Consider the following 24,101-nt stretch of genomic DNA (forward strand, 5'->3'; position numbering starts at 1 on the left):
GCTCTCAATTCACTGAGCTGCACTGGAAGACATTTTTTTAAAGGGGAAAAAAAACACAGCCTAAAAGATAACGCAATTAAGTCATCTTGTGTTTTCATCATTTGAAGGCAGGGACTTTGCTGCTTTACTTATTATTCACTGACAACAGAACAAGAGAGGTAGTGATACAATCATAGACTGAAGTAATTTGTACACACCAGGACGATCTGCCTCCAGAGGATCAAAAAGAGTTCAGCCCTCTGCCTCTGACAAAGTGACCACACAATACCAGCAATGCTACCATAGCATCTACTGCTGCTATAGCCAGTCTCTGTCTGACTCAGATTTTCTTATTTCCACTAGAAGAGATAGCCTGTCAGATCCAATCAACTTCAATCGTTTATGAACTTTAGTTCACCCAGACTTAAAAAAAAGAAGAAAAACCTTTAATTGTAAGGCATACATCACTCAGGAGGCTTAATAAGGATCTCTACTAGCTATGCTTAATGACATTACTAATCATGGCCTGAATGGGAGAATGTCGGTTTGAACAATGGCCAGAATTTGAAACTAAGAAAGAATCTATATGTACAGAAAAAAGAATATCTCACCATACTTGGATTACTAAGAAGGTATAGCTAAATGCACATTAATTTCTTCTTTGGAAAAGAACCCAAATCAGAGATAGCAATCTCCCTGGCACCCAATTCAATTCAATCCAAGTCAAATCAACAATCACTTATTAAACCCTTGTAAGGTCTACAAGGCATTATGATAAGCACTAGAAAGAAAAAGAAAAAGAAAAAGAAAAAGGAAATGCCTTCTGTACTCTCAAGGCATTTACAATCCTTTCTCTTTTTTTGGTGGGGGGAGGGGGGGATTTCTCAGAGTCACAGGTCTAGAGAAGATCTAAACCAGCCATCCCCTTTATCAGGGCCAAGGAGGTTAAGGGGCTTGACCAGATCATATTGAGAATAAATAATGGGAATAATTATTTGAATCAGGATTTGAATCTAGGTCCTTTTGCTCCATTAATCTTTTCAACTACTATCACTTGCTTCCATCACATTTAATGGAAAAACAACTCAAAGCATATCAACAGGGAAGGAATGTGTTCACAAAAAGTATGCTGCAAGATAAAGTGTAATGAAGGAAAAAAAAAGAAAAAGAAAGAAAGATATCCACACAAATGCTCTAAAAATTTCAGGAGGAGAAAATAAGATTTTTCTCTGAGGAATATGGATGACTAAGGATGCTTTTAAAGCAATCTTTCAATAGAACACTTTCATGTTTTTCTATTTTCTTCTTGTGACCCATATCTGAGATAAGTAGAGTAGATAATATTTCCATTTCATAGAAGTGGCAATTTGAGGTACAGCTCTGTCAAAAATCAATTAACTTGTTAGTGGCAGAGTCAAGGCTCCTAATTGCTAGTCCTTTAACATACAATTAACATTTTTCTACATTCATGCAGATTTCTGCCTAGGCTTTCTGACTAAACTTTTCCCTTTTACTGTAAAGGCCAACTCCACCCTCCAAGTCTCTCAAACTCAAAACCCAGGATTCATTCTGGATTCCTCATTATCTCTCCCTCCATATCCAATTATTGCCACCACCTGTCAATTTCACTTTTACATCTCTCAAACACATCCCTTCTCTCCTCTGAGCTGCCACTATTCAAGGGAAGGCCCTCATCATCCCACCCCTGGATAATTGCTATAGCATGAGGGTGGGTCTGCCTACCTCAAGTCTGTCTCCACTCCAATTCATTCCCCATTCAGCCACTAAAGAGATTTCCCCAAAGAACAGGTCCAATCCTGTCTGTCCCTTACTCAATAAACTAGTGGCTTCCCATTGCCTCCAGGTACAAATACAAGATGCTCTATTTGACATTCAAATCCCTTTGTAATTAGGAAGTCTGGAAGTGGAGTCTATGCTAGTTTGTGGGGCCAATCTAGACCTTGTGTCCTGAGAAGCAAGGAGGAGTCTTGATCTGGCCTGGAGGAAGATGGGACAAGGTCCCAGCTGGCAGGGATGCAGCCTTTGTATATGAACTTGGCAGGAGCAATGCCTCCAAGAAACTTCACTAAGTCTAGTTCTCTCCTTTATTAATTCCAGGTGTCCCTCTTGGAGACCTAAGTGGTATAGGGAGAGTGTGCCTCCCCTGACGTATTTGGGGAAAATGTTTGTACTTCTGTTCTTGCTATGATTACATTGTAAAAGTTAATTCCCGTCCAGTGGTTAAATAGACCTTGGGAACTGGTCGACAAAGGGGAAAGGGAGAGGAAATCCAGCCAGAATGGAAGCTCGATAGCATTAGAGAACGATACTTTTAACCCTCTAGTGGTATCCCTAGAATCCTAGGAAATATACTGGCCTGGCACTGAGAGAGAGTATGATGCCAGAACAATCACAACATGTGCATATAATATCATTGCTTAATTCAGGACTAAGAAACCTATGAACTCCTGATTCAACCTTTTCTGAGCTGTTTGGTTTTATTTTATTTTATCACCCTATACCTAACCTTGGCCATTTATGATAAAAACTCAAATTATTGGTAGCAAAACAAACTGGGGCCCAGTGCTTGGGGATGAATTATCACATATCATGGAGTCATACACAGGTCTAGAGAAGAGAGTTCAAAGGACATTTAGTCCAGCCATCTCCTTTATTGAGGCCAAGGAGGTCAAGGGACTTGACTAGACCATATTGGGAATAAATAATGGAAATAACTATTTGAATCTAGGTCCCTTTACTCCTTTGCTCTTTTCAATGTACCATTGATAATGTCAAAGAGATGTTAGGGTCTGACCCAGTGAGAAAAGAGCCATGAATAAATGTTGGGATCTGACCCAGGGAGAAAGAAGCTACAAATAATTTTCAGAGATGCCTCTGTGTTCTGCTGAAGGCCACGACAAAGCTGTTTATGCAAGCAGCAAGTGGGATATCTGGGAGTGAACTATGGCCCCTGGGATTGTTTGGGTTTGTAGAGGAGCCCTAGAAATGTTTTGGTTAATGCTTTTACATAAACAATATTCTGTGGAAAGAAAGGACTCCTAAATATGATGTAATGCTTAGCACTCTACTCCATAAAAATCTTTCTCACATCTATAATAAATGGAGCTTATGCATGGCCCCTGTCTGGCCCTGCTTTATATTTCCCCCTCTGCCTATTTTTTCTCTCAGTGTCAACACTCAAACATCAACATACCATAACTTGCTTCCATCACATCTAATGGAAAAGCATCTCAAAACACATTTTTAAAAAATCCTAAAGGGCAGTTGGGTAGCTCAGTGGATTGGGTGCCAGGCCTAGAGATGGGAAGTCTTAGGTTCAAATCTGGCCTCAGACGCTTCCCAGCTGTGTGACCCTGGGCAAGTCACTTAACCCCCATTGCCTAGCCCTTACTACTCTTCTGCCTTTGGCTCCAAGACAGAAGGTAAGGGTTTTCATTTTTAAAAAATCCTTACCTTGTGTCTTAGAATTGATACTAAGTGTCAGTTGCAAGGCAGAAGAGCAGTAAGGACAACAAAATTAAGTTAAGTGACTTGCTCAGGGTCACACAGTTGGGAAGTAGCTGAGGCCAAATTTGAATATCATTATCTTCTAATGATATGTTCAACAAACCATACATTTATAAAATGGACATTTAGGCATGCTGTTTCTTTACTTCTGATAGTGCCTTACATTTACTTGTACCATCTTAGTTCTCCAGATTTTTCATATTATTTTATTCCTTCCTATACGTGCTCTGTTACAGTCAAACTGGACTCTTCTTTGCTTCCTGAAAATATTCTTACAAATATCCATGCCTTTGTTTATGCCATTCCTGTGTGTTCACTCTCCCTAATCACCTGCTGAGTTCTCTTCTATTCTTCAATAAGTAACTTAAATTCCATTTCTGCTAGGAAGGTTTCCCTGAGTCCCTTTGTTCATATGAATTAATTGATTAAATAAATGTAAAAGTATTAAGCATTTTCTGTGTGCTAGGCACTGTCCTTGGTTGTGAATATACAAATAGAAAAGGCAAAAATGATCTCTTCCCTTGAGTTAACACAGCCATATGTATATATATATATATACACACACACATACATACATACAATATATAAGTATATATTACCCTTACCTTCTTAGTATCAGTTCTAAGACAGAAAAGCAGCAAGGGCTAGACAATTGGGGTTAAGTTACTTGCCCAAGGTCACACAACTAAGAAGTGTCTGAGGTTAGATTTGAGCCCAGATCCTCCAGACTCCAGGTCTAGCACTCTATCCACTGTACTACCTCACTGCCCTCAAGTTGAGAAGATGACATATATAGGGGAACTTGGCTGGAAAAAGAGAAACAGAGATAAGTATCCACTCTCAGGGGCCCAGAAAGACAAAATTTTTCTCTCTGGACCTGGGAAGTTTTGTATACTCATCTTCCAGTTTGGAAAAGGAATCCTATCCATCCCCTTCTTTCTAAACACACAGCCATCACCCTATTTCAGATCCTCATAATGTCTTTCCTGGACTAGTGCAATAGCTTCCAAGTCTTACATAGGATGGAAACTTAAAGTAGTGGCTACTGTGATATTTGGAGTAAGGAAGACCACTATCAATTCTGTCCTCAGACATGTACAAGCTGTACCTTGGACAAATCACTTAATCTCTCTTAGTTTTACATATCTATAAAACAGAGTTTGTAATGATATCTACCTCTCAGGATAGCCATGAAGGTTAACTGAGATAAAATATGTGCAGTGCTTTGCAAACCTTAGAGCACTACAGAAATATTGATTTTGGTCATTTTTTAGTCATGTCTAACTCTTTGTGACCCTATTTGGGGTTTTCTTGATAAAGACAATGGAATGGTCTGCCATTTCCTTTTCCAACTCATTTCATTGAAAAGGAAACTGAGGCAAATGGGGATTTAAGTGACTTACCTAGGGTCACACAGCTTGTAAGCATCTGAGGCCAGATTTGAACTCAGAGAGTTGAGTATTCCTGACCCCAAGTCTAGTGCTCTGTTCACCAGGACACCTAGCTACTCATATAAATGTTAGCTATTATTATTTATTAACTGGTTTCCCTGTTTCTACTCTTTGCTCTCTCTAGTCCTTCCTCTACCAAAATAATCTTCCTGAGGAATAAATTATCCAAGTCAAAGCTGTACTCCTGTTCCATTTGACACAAATTAGATTCCTCTGCTTTGGATGGGGCCTCCATGACAATAGCAAACAAGAAAGACAAAAGTGAAATGGTTCCTGCCTTTGGAGATACCCTTTCTTTATTTCAAGGCCCACTTCAGGATGATGCCACCTCCTCCCATTTAATTTCATTCAAGTCAAAAACCTATTAAGCTCCTGAAATGTATATGCACTGTGCTAGGTTTAAGGATACAAAGATTGAAGGAACATAATCACTGACTTCAGGGAGTTTAAGAATATAGTATGACAGGCAAGCTATATACAGGGATAAATATAAAACAAAGTAGAATGCTATAAAGAAAAAGAAAGCAGAGACAGTGACTGGCCTAACGGGAGAGGAAGGAGTGTCGAATCTGGAGTCCGAAGGTCTAAGTTGGAGCTAGAATGGGTCTAGCCTAGAGAATAGAAGATTTAAGGAAAATAGATTCCATTATTTACATTTCATTTTATAGGGCTGCCATATGGAGGAGATTAGATTTGTTCTTCTAGGCCTCAAAGGATGGAAGTAGGAGCAAGGATTGGGAGTTGCAAAAAAGCAGTAAATTTAGGCAGGATTTTAGGGAAAACTTCCTAACACTTAGAGCAAAAGTAGACTCAGCTGCCTCAGAAGTTGGTGGATTCCTCACTGAAAGTCTTCAACCAAAAGCTAGTTGACAGGGAGCTGGATGGTTCAGTGGACTGAGAGCTAGGTCTAGAGATAGGAGGGCCTGAGTTGAAACTTAACCTCATAAATTTCCTAGCTGTGTGACCCTGGGCAAGTCACTTTGACATGGGCATTGTACCCCCAAACCATAGAAGTGTTTCAGGCAAACTATAAGCAGGGAGATTCCTTTGCTCCCTTCTGTCCTTGTGACTCCTAACCCAATAACATCTGATAACTCCTATAAGACTCTGAGAGGATTATCGTCCTTGGATTGTCCTTTAGATGGACAGAGAGATACACCTCCTTGATATCATCAAGTTGTATCTCAGACATCCGTCTGTCCCCTAAACTATAAGGGTCATCCCCTATGTCTTCAGGCAGACCCGTTCAGATGGCCAAACTCCCCACTGAATACCTGAGTGTTTACCACACTAGAGTCATGTCTCAACTGTTGTAAAGAGTATAAAATCCCCAGAATTGATGGCATCTGGGGGACAGCTTTTCCATCTATGCTGTCCTCCCAAGGAGCAGCCTTCCATCTTGCTGTTCCACTTTGTTATCCTCCTGGCTATTCTCAACATTACTTTCTAAGTTAATAAATTTCTCTTTTTATTTTTAAGCTAAATTTTGGAGTCTTGCATTCTTGCAAAAGGTACCTTTCCCAAACCCTGGGCGTTCACCTCAAGCCCTCCACAACAACTCAGTCCCAATTGCCTACCTTTTACCACTCTTCTGCCTTGGAAAGGATACTTATATGAATTCTAAGACAGAAGGTAAGGGTTAAAAAGAAACAAACAACTAGTTGATGACCTGATAAGTATATAGAGGTACAAAGACTTCTTGTTCAAGTACAAGTAGGATTATCACAGCTCAACAGTCATATTGTTGAGCTACCCATACATGAAAGGAATCCATCATAAATTATGTGACAAGTTCCAATCCAGCCTTGAAGACCCGTAAGGAGGGGAATCACTGTCTCTCTAGGAAGCCCATTCCATTTGGAAAAGCTCGAATTGTTAGGAAGTTTTTCCTGGCAAGCCCAAGTATGAATCTTTGTAACTTCCACCCCCAATCCTGGTTATAGTTCTAGGGCCAAATAAAACAAGTTTAATCCTTCTTCAATATGACAGCCTTTCAAATATTTGAAGACTGTCATCCCTGAATCTTTTCTTCTCCAGGCAAAACATGTTTAATTCCTTTATTTGATTCTTATTTAGATAAAGACCTTTCATCATCCCAGTTGCCCCACTCTGGACACCCTCCAGCAAACTTGAAGGCTCTCCTACTTGCTGTCGTCTGATATAGTCCAATTACTTCACCTCTCTATATTCTCATACGTAAAATACGTAATTGGTTAAAATAACCTCTAGAACTTACAAACATACAAAGTAATGGGAGATGTAGCTAGAGAGGTTGTAGAATAATCTCAAAAGATGTTGAGTCACCATGGTGCAGTGAAAAGAGCATAGAATCTACAGCCAAGAACCTTCAGGCTAAAGCCCATCTTCCAACCCTTAGCATCTCAGTGGCCTCAGGCAATCACTTAACCTGGTTCATCCTCTGTTTCCTCCTCTAGTAAAATGAGAAATTTGAACTAGATGATCTTTAAGGTTCTTTCAGCTCTGAATATGCTAATTCATGAATCTAAGGAGTGTTGATTTTACCATGCAGGTAATGAGTAACCCAAAAAGATCTTTGAATGGAGGTGAAAACAATGGAGGATTTCATGTGCAGTTTTAACTACAAATATATAATAAATAGAGGGCAAAAGAATTAATTTGTTAATGATTGAATGTCAAGCATCAGTAAAAGAAATTTGGAAACAGTTGGCCTTCCCAGTGACCCTCAAATCATACAAGATAAGAAACAGCCTATTATGCTCAAGCAGTCTTGTGTTGATAGGTAAAATTTTTGCTGAAGACTTGCAATCCCCACGCCATGCTATTTATATACTTCTTTCTCATCCTCTGAGAAAACTTTAAATGGTTTATTGGAAAACTACATGTGTCAGCATTTACACAATTTCCTCATAAATCCCTAAGCCTTTTAATCAGCTAAGTGGCTGTCCTCAGTGTCCCTGATTTATTGATATCTTTTGGATCCTAAGCCAGAAACCAAGTGAATAAATGATTTTAGTGCTGATGCAGAAAGCACAAATTAACATAATGATGACAAAAAAAGAGCTCTGTCACTGTGGACGCATCAAAGATCTGAGAGGCTTACATGGGAGAAATACAAAGATGCAATGGGCTGCCTGTGGAGTTGGAGGGTTCTTCCTCTTTGGAGGTCTGCAAGCAAAGGATGGATGGCCATTTATAAGGAATGGCACAGAGGGGATTCTTTTTTTTTTTTTAGACCCTTACCTTCCATCTTAGAATCAATATTGTGTATTGGTTCCAAGGCAGAAGAACAGTAAGGGCTAGGCAATGGGGATTAAGTGACTTGCCCAGGGTCACACAGCTAGAAAGTGTCTGAGACCAGGTTTGAACCTAGGATCTCCCATCTCTGGGCCTGGCTCTCAATCCATTGAGCTCCCCTCTACAGAGGGAATCCTTGATCTAGTATGAGTTGAATTAGATGACTTCTGAGATCTCTTCCAACTCTGAGGTTCCTTGAGAACATAGTAAGGTGTCTTAAAGGTATAGCCCAGTTCTTGCTTGCCTTCCCTACAGAGGAAGACTCAATATTACTTTTAAGAATACATTCAGTTATTCATCAGCTCTCACAGGAGTCAAGTTGCCATCTCAAGCTTGGCTCACCTCCTACTGTTAGTTTTCTTGAAAAGATGGGTCTTGAGGCAGCCCATTTAAATTTGAAACATAGAGACTCAATGTTGGAGACCTTAACATAACCATTGACTACATGCTCAGGGATTTTAGGAATGTTGCTCTGCCCTCTCTGATCATAAAATTCCCCATTTTGAATAACAATAATATTACCAGCTAGCATTTATAGAGCTTTTGTGGAGTACTTTACATATCTTGTCTCACTGGATCATCATAACAACCTGAGATGTAGGATTATTGTCCTCATTTAACAGATGAGGAACCTGAGGCCAAAAAGTTTAGTTGGCCAGAGTCACATAACTAATAAGTATCTGAGAAGAATGCAAACTCAGATCTTCCTTAGGGCTGTTGTGAGAAACTCCAAAAAACCCTTGCATTGCTAGGAGGAATGTGCTCTGAGTACAGGAAATGTATAGCAGGACCAAATGAGATAATACACATAGGGCACTACAGAAATGTCTAACATTTTATGGCAGCCCACTCGTTGGCTGTTTTTCATGTCTCTGTACCTTTTGTAATCTGATTGTGTTTCCAGCTATACTCTGAGAATGCCACTCCTCCAGTAAAATATCAACCAAATTGAACAACCAACACCTGACAAGAGGAACTTAAGCCATTTATCGGAGTGCCCAGCTGACTGAGTTTCATTTTGAAATGCAAATAGAGAAATGGAATGAACGTTGCCTTCTCTGAACAGACTCATTTTCCTGCTGTTACTGTTCTCTATTTCCCCTGGTTAAGAACTATGCCGTGTCATGGAAGAAACACTGAGGGTCCTTCAAACTCAGATGTTGGAGGTAGAGTTTTATGACATAAAAACACTTTTTAAATAAAATTGGTTTTGCACATTAATGTGATATTTTGCCCACGTTAAGTTAAAATGAATATATGGACACTACTCAATTTATGAACTAGCTCTTTCTCAACAGTTACTGTATTCAGGATGCATTTTCCCATAGAAACAATGTTAACAATGGGCCTCAAATTCTCAAACCATCTCAAAGACTGTTTGCCTCCAATTCTCTGCCTCTTGGTTTCTCTAACTTCCTTCAAATTCCAGCTAAAATCCCACCTGCAAGAAAAAAGCCTTTCCCAGTGCTTAATCTTAGTGCCTTCCCTCAGATTATCTCAAATGTGTCCTGTTTATATCTTGTTTGTACCTAGTTCTTGCCTGTTTTCTTCCTCTACTCAACTGTGAGCTCCTAGAGATTAGGGACTGGTTTTTGCCTGACTTTGAATTCTTGGAGCTTAGCACAGTTCTGGAACATAGTAACTGTTTCACAAACAATTGGTGGTTTGACTTAGCTTGAAATCAAATACAATGCCTGAACACTACTACTGTAAGTATTGACATAGCTATACTTGAATACCATTTCTAAAGTTGTTCTGCTATTGCAAAATGCATTCTAAATTCTGACTAAAGCTGACAGAAATACATCTTCCCTCCCCTCTGATGGCTCTCCCAAATGTAATGTTAAGGAAGGAAAGGAAGAGAGTAGAAAGGAAATTTCTAGATGTCAATAACATGTATGTTCTGTTTGCACAAGAAAGCAAGGAACAGGAACCTCTTTAAATCTACAAAAGAGAAGTCACCTTTGTAGGTCATATATTCCCCAGATATTCTGAAGTTGGAAAAGAAAAATTGCCTCCTAGAAAGGATTTCCTGCTGCCCCTCCCCAGTCTCCTGACTCTCAGACTCAAAGGCTGCCCATTGTAGCGTGGGTCATTCAAATATGTTTTCTTAAGTTGGGATGTGTGTGTGTGTGTGAAGTGTCTTTGTATTCTCCAGCACTTAGTATAGTTTCTAGAACATAGTAGGTACTTACTAAATGCTTGATGATGTGACTAAATTTTTCAGTCCTCTCTGACTCTTTGTGACACTATTTGGTATTTCCTTGCCAGAGATACTGGGAGGGTTTGTCATGTTCCTTTCCAGCTCATTTCACAGATGAGGAACTAAAGTAAAGAGGGTTAAGTGACTTGCCCAAGGTCACAGAACCAGTAAGTTTCTGAGGGCAGATTTGAACTCAGGATGTCTTCCTGATTCCTAGCACTACCTGCATTATGGCATCTAGCTGCCTTCCTACAAATCAACTGTTTTCAAAAGAAACAGAGCTAGTTTTTACATGGATTTTTTTTTTCCATCCAAGAATTATTTTACAATTATTCTATATGATGAAGCCTCAAGGAACATTACAATGTCAGATCAATCAAAACTTCAGATGACTCAAAGGGAACAGTGTGCTGTATCATATTAACAAAAAAGAATTCTTATAACAAATATTTCTGATAAAAGCCTAATTTTTCAAATTTATAGAGAACTAAGTTAAATTTTTAATACAAGCCATTCCCCAATTGAAAAAGGGTCAAAGGATATGAACAAGCAATTTTCAGTTGAAGAAATCAAAGCCATCAATATGAAATATGAAAAAATATTCTAGATCTCTCTTCATTAAATAAATGCAAATTAAAACAACGCTGAGGTACCACCTCACATTTATCAGATTGGTCAATATGACAGTAAAGGAAAGTGGTAAATGTTGGAGGAGATGTGGAAAAATTGGGATGCTAATTCATTGTTGGTGGAGTTGTGAACTTATCCAATCATTCTGGAGGGCAATTTGGAATTATGCTCAAAGGGTCCTTTGATACGGTAATACCACTACTGGGTCTGTATCTCAAATAGATTTTAAAAGGAGGGGAGGGGAAGGATCTACTTGTACAAAAGCAGTTCTTTTTGTGGTGACAAAGAATTGGAAACTAAAGGGATGTCCCTCAGTTGGGACACGGCTGAACAAATTGTGGTATATGATGTTTATGGAATACTATTGTGCTATAACGATGAATGACAAACAAGATGATTTCAGAAAGAGCTGGTTTATACACAATAACTACAATATTGTGGAACAATTAAATGTGACAGACTTTGCTCCTAACAACAATACAGTGATCCAGGACAATTCTGAGGACTTATGAAAAAGAATGCTATCCACCTCCAGAGAAAGAACTATTGGAGTAGAAATGCAGGTGAAAACATATGATTTATCACTTGTTTATCTGGGTATATATTTTGGGGTTTGGGTTCTATAAGATTATTCACTTACAAAAAAGTATGTTGTAAAGGAGGTAAATGAAACTGTAATGTTGTGAGACCTCTTATCCAGGTGGTTTAACACAGGTGAATAAGGTTGCTTTAAGTAAGCTTCAGTGTCCGTGCAGCTAGATGTGGTTTGTGTTGAATCAGCTGACAGGCCACACCATTCAACTGATTTCTCCTTTACAGCTGGCCAACGAGGAAGTAGGAGATTCTTCCTCAACTGTCAGTGCTAAATGAAATTAGTTTTTTAAATGAAATGAAGATTAATAAACTCAAACTATTAAAGATGTTATAACCGACTGCGATTTGTTGATCCCAATAACAGAAGATCAATAAGCACTTGAATGAACTTGATGATGTAAAGAAGTTTTAACTGATAACTTTCCCCTAAGAATCTTCAGTACAGATCAGGTCAGTACAGGCTTCTCTCTTTTTAACTTATTTAATGATGGTAAACAAGGTTAGGGAAAGGCTGGGTTGAAATACTAAGGGAAAAGAGATTAGGGATGAATCCTAGAACCTTGTCTAACTAATGAAGTCAATAATAAATCTTCTGGAGTTTCTAGGAGAAGCTGATTCCCTGAACCTGTCAGGCAAAAATTGCCTTGCTCAGGCCTAAGGCCTGACTCTAATTGTTTGATGTTTTAGCTCAGTTCAAGTTGACTTGGTTTAACAGAGTTGATCTTCAATACTTATCTTCTTGATGATGTTTAGAATGTTGTATATTATTGATGATGTTTATGGCTAGATGCTGATAGCACTGGATGAGCAGTGAGCCTAGGTAACTAATCCTATGAGGTAGAAGTTAACCTTAGCTAAGAGACAATCCTGAGATGCCTACCCACCCGCTGTTCTCCAGACTGAGAGCCTGAAGCTAGAAATCAGTCTCAGTTTATAGGGTGCTCTCAACAGACTTTTTGGTCTCATGGCACCCTTGCATTCTGCATTCCAACCTCAGTAACTGGCAACTATCCTAGCCCAATATGGCTTCTTGCAAAAGTATTTACAGTACACAGATGTGTTTTGCACGATAATATATGTAAAACCCTGATTGAATTGATTGTCAGCTCTGGGAGGGGGAGGGAAGAAGGGAGGGAGATAATATGGATCAGATGACTTTGGAAAACTTATATGGAAATTTATTAAAATTTAAAGAATTTGAACGCATGGGTCGGGGTGGATGTGATTGAGGGTGTGGACTCGAAACTACCACACCAATGCAACTACCAACAATTTGGAAATTGGTCTTGATCAAGGACACATGACAAAACTAGTGGAAATGCGCATCGGCCATAGGTGGGGGGNAAAAAAAATAATAATTAAAAAAAGTCAAAAAAAAATTAAAGAATTTAAAAAACAAAAATGAATTCTATGTGGAGATATGGCATAAAAATATATTAATCAGTAAGATGGTGGACTAGACATGTAAAGAGAGACAAGAATAAACAATGGGACAGCTTCTCTATGAGACTGGTATCAATGCAATATTAAAAGCAACCAAGGAAGGCTTCTAGCATATTGCGTAAAAACGTGAACAAGAATAGTATGAGTTGGTAAGGAATGGAGAAAAATGCAGCCTGTAACAGGAGAGGATCTCCTCACATGGAAGAGATTCCAAATCAAAGTGGCAAAATAATAAAACTTTAGAGTTAATAATCACACCCTTAGGAGAATCATCCAAACCATACAAAAGCAAATCAAAATGACAATCCACATAGTTATGAAGAAGTTTTAATGTAATATTGTAATTGAGACATCATTTTTACAATTTAAATTTTACAGAAATTTTAAAATTAAGTAAAAAACCAATTTCCATAACTCAAAATATTAAAAACCATTTCTTTCAAATCATCTCCTAATCAATTTTGATTTCTCTTATTGCATGAATAGTACTGCTATTTTTCTTATCACTTTATAAAGCGGATGTATTCTTAGGAAGGGGAAGGGAGAAAAAAATAAAATTTTAGAAATTGTATTATATTTTAAATGTAGTAGGGAACCATGCTATCTTAAAGGAATCCAACAATATGTTATTTTGTGAAGAGAAGAAGTATTCTATATTATAAGGACTTGCCCCTTAATTTGTTTATTTTAGACAGAGTTTTTGCATATTGGGTTTGTTTAAAATAGAACACACATTAGTAGCTGATTTTCTGATCATTGTAACTAATAGTATATACATCTTCTATAAATAAAAAAAAAACTTATAGCACATTATAAGTATTTGGTAACATGTCTTAACCATTTTTTTAAAATCCTTACCTTCCATCTTAGAATAATACTGTGTATTGGTTCTAAGGCAGAAAAATGGTAAGGCTAGGCAATGAGGGTTAAGTGACTTGCCCAGGGTCACATAGGTAGGAAGTGTCTGAGGCCAAATTTGAACCTAGGTCCTTCTGTCTCTAGGCCTGGCTCTCAATCCACTGAGCCACTTAGCTACCTCCTTAACCATTTTTTTTTACAACAGTAAAAGGAAGACAGGCTTTCCTGAATTCAGTTAAGTGTCTAGTTCAATAAATGGTATAGACAGGATCTGTCAACTACACCCCCATTTATTATACTTTCCAACTAAGTGCATTCATTTAACTGCCCTTCCTTGTAAGTGCTAGATGACTCTATCCTCGGAATAGATCTTTTTCTTCCAAAAAATATATAAGAAGCACCCGGATGAGAGAAATTGGACTATTAGACTGTCCAACTAGCTGTTAATCCCTAACTTCCAGCTTGTTCCTCAGTCACTTCCATAAACATCCTTTATCCTTCATTTGCAGCCTCATATCGGTTCTCTCCGACTTGATGCCTTACCATCTACAGTCTTGACACTGATGGGTTTGGTCATCATACATATTCAGTCATGTTCTAAACACTCACTTCTGCTATATAATAGTAGTGATTTCTTTTTTTTTTTTTTTAGAAAATGTTTCATATTATACAATTCTATACAACATAGCCAAGCAGACATTGACACAATGTTCACATTTTGACAAATTCATCGATATTTTAGTGTTGCTTCACAAGTAGTGAATTCCACTTTATACCAGGATGGTGACACCCAGTTTATCTGATGGTTAACCACAGTCCAGTTGCACCACAGCTTCTTTGACTACATGGGTGCAGAGTTCTGTTCCTGGATGTTCTCCTCGATCTTTAACCCCAGATTATCAAACCCATAGCTGGTCAGTTGAGGCACATTGCTTTCAGATGGTTCTGCATTTCGTGTAGGAGTAGAACAATATAAGATGAAGCCCACCATGATGACACTGAAGGAGAGAATGTAGAGCCCTGAAAACTGGGAGGAAGAAAAGAGACATTAGGCTGCTGGTTGTACTCATTGTCAAGTCACGGGGGACACTGTGACACTATGCAAAGAGGCAAAAGATCCAAATTCAAATTCCACCTCAAACATTTACTAATTCAGTGATACTGGGCAAGTTAGGTTAAGACCTTTCTTTGTCTTATTTTCCTAATATGAACAATGACAATAATAAGAACACCCTCCTATGGAGTGTGAAAATGAAAATAAGATGATATATGTGACAAATGTTTTGCAAAACTTTAACTGTTATATATTGCATAACTCTAAGGGACTCACGATTTTTTTTTTACTTTATTTATTTATTTGTTTGTTTGTTTGTTTATTTATTTATTTGTTTATTTTAAAGCCCTTGCCTTCCACCTTAGAATCAATGCTGCATATTGGTCCCAAGGCACAAAAGCAGTAAGGTCTAGGCAATGGGGGTTAAGTGACTTGTCAAGCGTCACAGAGCTGGGAAGTATCTGAGGTCAGATTTGAACCTAGGATCTCAGGGCTCTAGGACTGGCTTTCAATTCACTGAGCTACCCAGCTGCCCCCAACTCATGATTTTTAAAAGAAAAAAACTGTCCATGGCCAAAGAAATAATTGCTGGAACCTGATTGCAGATCAAAGCATGCCACATCCTTCACTTTATTTCCTTCGTGAGTTTTTTATTATATATGTGGTATGTGTCTTCAGTCACGATATGGGGGAATATGGAAATATGTATTGCATGAAAGCACTAGTATTACCTACATCAGATTTTTTATCTTATGGAGAGGGGGAGAGGGAGGAAGAGAATCTGATTTGCAAAATGTCAGAAAATAATTACAAAAATTGTTTTAAATTAAATGAAATTTAATTTAAAACTGTTAAATCATTGTGATTTATTAATATTAAATATACTTGTCTGTATGAACTTTTGCTGAAGTATCACTTCCTTCATAATTTTAGTACTTTCAGCTCTTCAGAGCCTTTTAGTTACATGATCTCATATGACCTACACAACAATTTTGCAAGATGGGCACTGGAGATATTACTATCCCCATTTGACAGATTAGGAAAATCAGACTCAGAGAGATGAAGTCACTTCCCATGGTCACTGAATTCATAAATAGCAGAGGCAGGATTTTAACCTGGATCACTCTTGTTTTCAAATCCAGACTATTTCCAGTACATCCCAGTGTTCACTAATGAACCCATAGGCTGAAGAAACACTACATGGCAATGTTACTATCTATTTTTATGCATCAAGGATCTAGGATGATAAGCCCAAAGATCCCAGCTTTTGGAATAAGAATCCACTATTTAACAAAAACAGCTAGGAAAATTGGAAAACATTATGGCAGAAGTTAGGTTATAGACCAATCTCACACCCTATAGCAAGATAAAGTCAAAATGGATATATGATTTAGATATAAAGAGTGATCCCATAACTAAATTAGAATACAGAACCGTTTACCTGGTAGATCTTTGGAGAAAGGAAGAATTTATGACCAAACAAGAGATAGAGAATATTATAAGATAAAAAATGAATAATTTTGATTATATTAAAGAGCCTTTGTACAAACAAAACTAATGTAACTAAGATTAGAAAGGAAACAACAAACTAGGGGAAAAATTTTTTTAAATGTCTCTGATAAAGGTCTAATTTCTTAAATTTACAGAGAACTAAGTCAAATGTATAAGAATGCCAGCCATTCCCCAATTGACAAAGGGTCAAAGGATATGAACAAGCAATTTTCAGTTGAAGAAATTAAAGCCATCAATAATCATATTAAAAAATGCTCTAAATCCCTCTTGATTAGATAATGCAAATTAATACAACACTGAGGTGCCACCTCACACCTATCAGATTGGTCAATATGGCAGTAAAGGAAAGTGGTAAAGGCACATGGCAAAATTGGGACACTAATGCATTGTTGGTGAAGTTGGGAACTGATCCAACCATTCTGGAGGGCAATTTGGGACTATGCCCAAAGGGCAATAAAATTGTGCATACCCTTTGGTCTGGTAATGCCCCACTACTAGATCTATATCCCAAAGAGATAATAAAAATGGGGAAAGAACCTACTTGTACAAAAGTATTTATAGCAGCTCTTTTTGCAGTGCCAAAGTATTGCAAATTAAAGGGATATCCATCAGTTGGGGAATGACTGAACAATCTCTGATACATGTTGGTAATGGAATACTATTGTACAATAAGAAATGATAAGCAAGATGATTTCAGAAAAAAAAACTAGAAAGATTTGCAGAAACTGATGCAGAGCAAAATAAGCAGAACTGGGAGAACATTGTATATAAAAACAGCAATATTGGATGATGATTATCTGTGAAAACTTGGCTCCTCTCAGATTTATGACAGGGAATGCTACCGACCTCCAGAGAAAGAACTGTTGGAGTCATCTGTATTTGTATTTATTTGGGGGGGTTTGGTTATGTATGAGTTTGCTCTTACAACAGTGACCAGTATATGAAAGTGTGTTTTGCATGACAATAAAAATAAAATAAAATAATTTTTAAAAGCATCTAGGTCGAAAGAGTGCACAGGTCACTTTGCCCCCTTCCCTAAATTTACAGACAAGGAAATTGAGGCCCGAAAAGTTTAATGAGTCGCTGAGAGTCAAGTAGTAGAAAGGCAAAGCTGGGGTTTGAAGAAAGGTCCTCTAACTTCAGATCCAGCACTCTTTCCTTGGAACCCCACTACTTACAGGGAACCTAACTGAAGTAGAAATGCTATATTCTTGGAAACAGCCCACCCCCACCCAGACACAATCCTGTCTATAAAGAGGTAACCCTCTAAAAGGGAACAAATGTATTATTAGAATAGGCCCCTAGAAATCCAGTTCAATTCAGCTCTCAAGTTCATCATTTTCAGATGAGGAACCTGCAGCCTAAAGAGGAGGTGATGTGCCCAAGGTAGTCAATAGCAGAGCCTGAATTCAGAGTGAGTTCCTCTTAGGGTGATTTGAGATAGATAGAAAATAATATCTTTTGATATTTTATAAAATGATGGATTCTGATCCTTATTTAGTTAATTTAAATGGTTCGATATTTTTGGTTTTTTTTACTACTCCTCCCCTTTTAAAAAAGTATAAAGAACCCATCAATGAAGAAAATTATCAGCATTAATAATAATTTTAAATGGGCAAATTTATGACACTTTATTTTTTTAATCCTTACCTCCTTTCTTATAATCAATAATATGCATTGATTCTATGTCATAAGAGCAGTAAGGGGCAGGCAATGGAGACTAAGTTACTTGCCCTGGGTCACATAGCTGGGAAGTATCTAAGGCCAAATTTGAATCCAGGACCTTTCCTCTCCAGATCTGGCTCTCTATTCACTGAATCACTTAGCTGCTCCCTTGTATTATTTCTGAGGAAGTATGACAATATTTAGGGAAGATCTGGTTCCATCCCTCAAAATACTTTACAATATGGGATGAGATCCATGAATACACAGCCTAAAGTAAAATCTAAATAAGGGCACAGATCAGTTAATTTCTCCACAATTTATCTGTTCTTAGAAGATTTCTTTTAAAGAAACTTTGATAAGGAATCACCTCTTGATTATCCTCAGGGAAATGGTCTGTGGAAAATCCTTAGACTGTCATTACGAGATTAGACTTTGAGATGCGGAAGGTATAAAGGTTATCTTGTTCAATCCTCCATTTTACAGATGAGAAACTCTAGACTCTGAGTTATAGAGTTTGTGCTCAAAATTATAACAATTAGGATAGAACTGGAAGCGGAAGCCAGACTTCCTCATTCTCTGGATGGAAGAAGATACACTATGCAATTGAATGCACTGTGCTATCTTCCTTCTGGAAATGTCACCATTCAGACCAATCTCTTTCTCCTCTCAGTTCTTACCACTTATCTAGCCATTATCCTATGTTAATTGGTTAATTAAAGTTAATTAAAACTGTTAATTAGTTTTTATGTTTCTAACTATATTATCTTCCACTTAAACCATATTCCAAGGCCTTAGGGTAGGGGAGAAATGATCCTTGCTTCTCAGTGGCTCTGACTGAAAAGCACAAACTTTGACAAGTCCTACCTAATTAGAAGTCATGCAATCATTTAATTAGAACTAGAAATGAGCTTGGAATCCAACCCCCATCATTTTCAGATGAGGAACCTGCAGCCTAAAGAGGAGGTGATGTGCCCAAGGTAGTCAATAGCAAAACCTGAATTCGGAGTGAGTTCCTCTGAATCCTGAACTCTTTAATAGCTAGCTAACGTGTCTTAAGATTTCCAAAGCACTTTAGAAATATTTTTCCTTTGGATCCTCACAACAATCTTGCATATAGGTGTTGTTATTATTAGCTCGTTTTACAAATGAGGAAACTGAGGCTGATAGAGATTAAGTGACATAATCAGAGTCATAATGCTAGTAAATGATTGATGCTGATTTGAACTTGGGTCTTCTTGTTTCCAGGTCCATCATTCTAACTATTGCACCACCAAGCTGGTTCTTTCCATTATTCTTATCATCCAAGGAACCCTCTTAGCTAGTTCTGAAAAGGCTTATCACAAGGATGATGTATCTTTTAGTCACAGTAATTCCTTATTTTAACCCTTATTATGTGTATTGACTCCAAGACAGAAGAGCAGTAAAGGCTAGGCAACGGGGTTAAGTAATTTGCCCAGGGCTACACAGCTAGGAAGTGTCTGAGGCCAGGTTTGAACCCAGGACCTCCCATCTCTTCGCCTGGTTCTCAATCCATTGAGCCACTCAGCTGCCCCTTCACAGCCATTCTTGAAGAACTAGGGAGGCTATTACCAGTTAAACATTCTGTGAGCTACACAAACAGTCCTTTACCTCTCTCTTTATTTTGTATATATTCTGCTGCATCTTTCTCTACCATGTTTTCAGTGCATATAGGAGCATAATTGTTTCAAGCCCATTTGGGGCATTTCTTTCTGAAACTCTTTTCCCCCTTCTTTTCCTGGCTCTGTTTCTCTAAGCAGCATTTAAGGAGTCGGAGACACCCAAATGTTACAATTTACTCCACCTAGTGACTATCTTTATAATAGATCTCTTGCAATGGATTTCCAAATCAGAAACAGAAAAACTAAATGCAACAATCTTGTTTTTTGATTCTGTGAACACTGAAGTGTCTTTCCCCTTTTGAAGAAAGTATAGACATCCCCAGTTTTATTTCCACTATTTCTTTTCTATCAAAACAAAGAAGTAGTTATGGGCAGGCATTTTCCCTTATTCTTTGCAGAGGTAGAAGAATATGAGTGTGCAACAGTATACATACTGGCTTTTTCAATATGTTATCTAGGTTTACTGAATTCTTTTACTCTTTTTATATTCTTCTTTTTATAAGTGATGATGCTTAGGAATCAAGAAGGAGGAGAGATTATTTTTACTACTGAGCAGTTTTCAGTGGTGTTTGACTCCTTTGGGATCCCATTTGGTGTTTTTTTGGCAAAGATACTGGAGTGGTTTGCCATTTCCTTTTCTAGTTCATTTTACAAATGAGAAAACTGAGGAAACAGTGCTAAGTACTTGCCTAAGGTCATCACAGAGCTAATAAGTGTCTGAGGCCAGATTTGAACTCAAGAAGATGAATCTTCCTGACTCTAGGTCAGGTAGTCTATCCACCATGCTATCTAGCTGCCAGAGAAAGGATACTTTGAGAAATATAGATGATGTGAAAACAAAAGATAATCAAAACTGATATGGAAAAAGTGACAAAACATCATTCTTAGACTCCATATTTTCCCCCAATAAAGCTTAGAGAATGTGGCACAGTATGGATAGGTTAAATTCTTCATCATTGAAGAGAATACTTATGTGAATGATATTACAAATTCCCTGGAATGCTGGAGAATAATTTTTAAATTGCTTCTCAGGTTTGGAAGAATATATTTCCCTTGAGAATGTCTTAAAACAGAAGTTGGCAAACTAATACCCATGAGCCAAATCCAATAAGCTGACTATTTTGGTTCAGCCAGTGACCTAAGAATGGATTTCACATTTTTAAATATGACAAAACTTTATTTAAAATAAAAACCCTATTAACTCACTAAGCTATACAGAAACATGCAGTAGTTTGCCAACTCTTGTTTTAAAACATCAGTATGGGAAAGATAAAATTTAACTCTGTTTCACAGAAACAAAAGAGAAAGTATTCTACTCGGGTGTAAAAGCATTGTGATCTGTTCAGAAAGCTGGTCCCAAGTCCAACATGAAGGTATGACGTAGTTGGGAGGGGCTTCCATTATCTGTCCACCTGCCAGAACTTGCTTTGATGAAGACAGAGTAGCTAGGATATTCCTGTCTTGACAATGATAACTTCTTTTTTTTATTTTAATTTTGAATATTTTCCCATAGTTACATGTTTCATGTTCTTTCCCTCTTCCCCAAACCCCCTCGCCCCCCCATAGTCAACACACAATTCCACTGGATTTTACATGTATCATTGATTAAGACCTAATTCTATATTAGACCATGATAATTTCAACAAGGAAAAATTGTATTCTGGATCTTATTCTCACCACCAAATTGGTATTGGTTGCTGAACTGGAAATGGTAGGAACTTTGAGGGAAAGTGCTTACTCCAGCTTAGAGTTTGTGATTCAAGCAAAGGAAAGTCAGGAACAAACCTAGACTTTTGGAGAGGGAATTCCAAAGTGTGCAAAGGAAGGAGAGGTAAGATTTCATTGATCAAAATGCTATAAAATCAGTTGAGGTGGGATGAGAAAGAAGCTCTTGAGAAATTATTAAGGAAAAAAGAGAAACAAAAAAAAATGAAGAAGAAAAGGGGAGTGTGCCAAAGAGACCAATGTGAGTAAACAGGAATCTCTTTAACTAACTTGGATTTTTTTTAATGAATGTTCAGAAAAAAAAATGGAAGCAAGGACAGGGAGTAGAGATAAATATTGAATCTTTGATTCATTATAAAACAATGAACTTAATACTCCTTAATACTAATAAAAAGAATACTAACTACTACCAATAGAAATTGGCACCTACTCTGCCAAGTCCAATAAGGGTTTAGAGATTTACCTGGAGGAATGATTAAGTTAAATGATTTGCCTAGAGTCATACAACCCATGTGTCAAAGATGCTACCTGAGCCCAGGTCTTTATAGTTTCAAGGCTGGACATAACACGATCTTTTAAGAATAGTGGGTAAACTTCATAATACACTAAGGCTAATTAGAAAAGCTAGACAAGAAAAAGATTTGTTTTGTTTTGTTTTCATCTCTACATTAAGGGAAGAAGGCAAAACAAATGAGAACACTGGGATGAAAGAGATACTTCATAATGACCACAAAAAAAGGGCTTCTCATTTCCCATTTTAATTCTGTTTTTGTTTTTGTTTTTGCCAAGGAGAATGAGCTTTGGACCGGAAACAACAAAAAAGAATTCATTAGGAGGGAGTTGATGTCCAGGATAAGCAAGGAGATAATAAGAGGGTTCTGAATGAGTTCAAGTTACCTAGTCTAAAACTAAAACTTTAGGTCCTAAAAGAAATAACAGGCAGTGACTGCTGACAGAACCACTATTGGATCTCCAAAAGTTCATGAAGAATAAAGGTAGAAGGGGTATATCAGTACTCCAGAAATTCAAATGTTATATTGATTTGTCCTTTTGTTTTATTTTATTTTTAAAGTAAGAGAATGAAGTTTTGACCATCCCAGGGAAAATATCAATAATGTGGAAATAGATCTTGATCAATGATACATGTGAAACCCAGTGGAATTATGTGTTGGCTATGGGGAGTGTCAGGGGAAGTTTGGGGGGTGGGAGGAAAGAACATGAATCATGGAAACATGGAAAAATATTCTAAAAATTTTTTTAATTTTTTTTAAAAAAGAGAGAATGGAGTTTTCCAACTACAGGTCAATGAGTTTAACTTTGACTCCTAGCATTTGAACTTCTGGAGTCCTGATAGGTTATTATGCTATAGAGCAGCAATAAATACACTTTCAGCTTTAGAACATTTATTATCAGGTATGAGATAACAGCCAGGTACAGTCAAATATATGCCTTGCTAAGAAGGCAGGCTTTAAGCCTCTTAAGCAGTCTCTCCTAATAATCTACTCATCTCGGTGGTCTGTCCTTCAACTGGAAACAATGTAATCATGACTAGTTCCAAGAAAGACCAATCACTGAAAGATAAGTTATTGTGGGGAGGGGATTCTTTCTAAGTTTTCTTCTTTGGATACAAGAGCATCAATCTCTGCCAAAAACCCTGCTCTGATCCTCCATCATGGCATGAAGATAGTGCTGGATTCTTAAAAGCCATGCCACTGGACACACATCTTGGCTGACCCAGTCACACCCAGTGATAGACTATGTGACCGTAATCTGAGGATCAGCTTATTTAAGTTTTGAGATGCTCATCATCAATTGGGTCAACGGGTGATAAATTTATGAGAAAAAGCAACTGGCAAAAACTAAGACTTAGGGGGTTTGGGTGAATGGCAATTTGCAATCATGGATATAGGTTCCCCTCTGATTCTACCACAAAATCACAAATCCGTGATATGTAAGCTTTGAAAAGACAAAAGCACAAAAACTGAATCACCTCTGCTACCAAAGGCTAAAGTTATAAAGTGAAAGTCAACATCTCAGCTATAATCTCAAATGATTATGGTTGTAAAATCTATCAGTGAACTTTTTTGGGACCTCTGTGTGTAGCATTGAGCAAGACATCATGGACTTGGGGGGGGGGTGTCTTTGTATCCCTGGTTACCAACCAGCATAGTGTCGGGCATATATTGGGTGTTAAAGAAATGTTTGTCAGTAGATCAATTCAGGAAATACCCAGTGTGGACACTTTCTGCTCTGAAATATAATAGCAACAATAACTCTTTAGTATTAGAGAATTGTCTAGGAGCATTGAGGGATTAAGTGATTTGCCCACAATAGTACAGAAAGGCAGGACTTGAACTCCAGTCTTCCTGATTCCAATGGCTGGCTCTATCCACTACAACAGCCTGCCTCTCACTCAGTACCATAAGAAGATTAAAAAAGAGGAAGAGGAAGAGGAAGAGGAAGAAGAAGAGGAAGAGGAAGAAGAAGAGGAAGAGAAAGAAGAAGAAGAAGAAGAAGAAGAAGAAGAAGAAGAAGAAGAAGAA

The 24,101-nt window shown here is 37.7% G+C and overlaps 1 protein-coding gene across 1 annotated transcript in view; it reads right to left on the reverse strand.

Moving 5' to 3' along the window:
- Window positions 1–14,112: 14,112 nt before the first annotated feature.
- The window catches only part of SLC35F2 (solute carrier family 35 member F2), a 71,756-nt gene continuing 61,767 nt past the window's right edge, over window positions 14,113–24,101 (reverse strand). Inside the window, exon 8 of the mRNA XM_044666293.1 lies at window positions 14,113–14,989. Within this exon, the coding sequence (XP_044522228.1) occupies window positions 14,804–14,989 (186 nt within the window). The 3' untranslated portion in view covers window positions 14,113–14,803. The remainder of the gene's footprint in view (window positions 14,990–24,101) is intronic.

This window comes from Gracilinanus agilis, chromosome 3, assembly GCF_016433145.1.
Source record: "Gracilinanus agilis isolate LMUSP501 chromosome 3, AgileGrace, whole genome shotgun sequence".
Lineage (NCBI taxonomy): Eukaryota > Metazoa > Chordata > Mammalia > Didelphimorphia > Didelphidae > Gracilinanus > Gracilinanus agilis.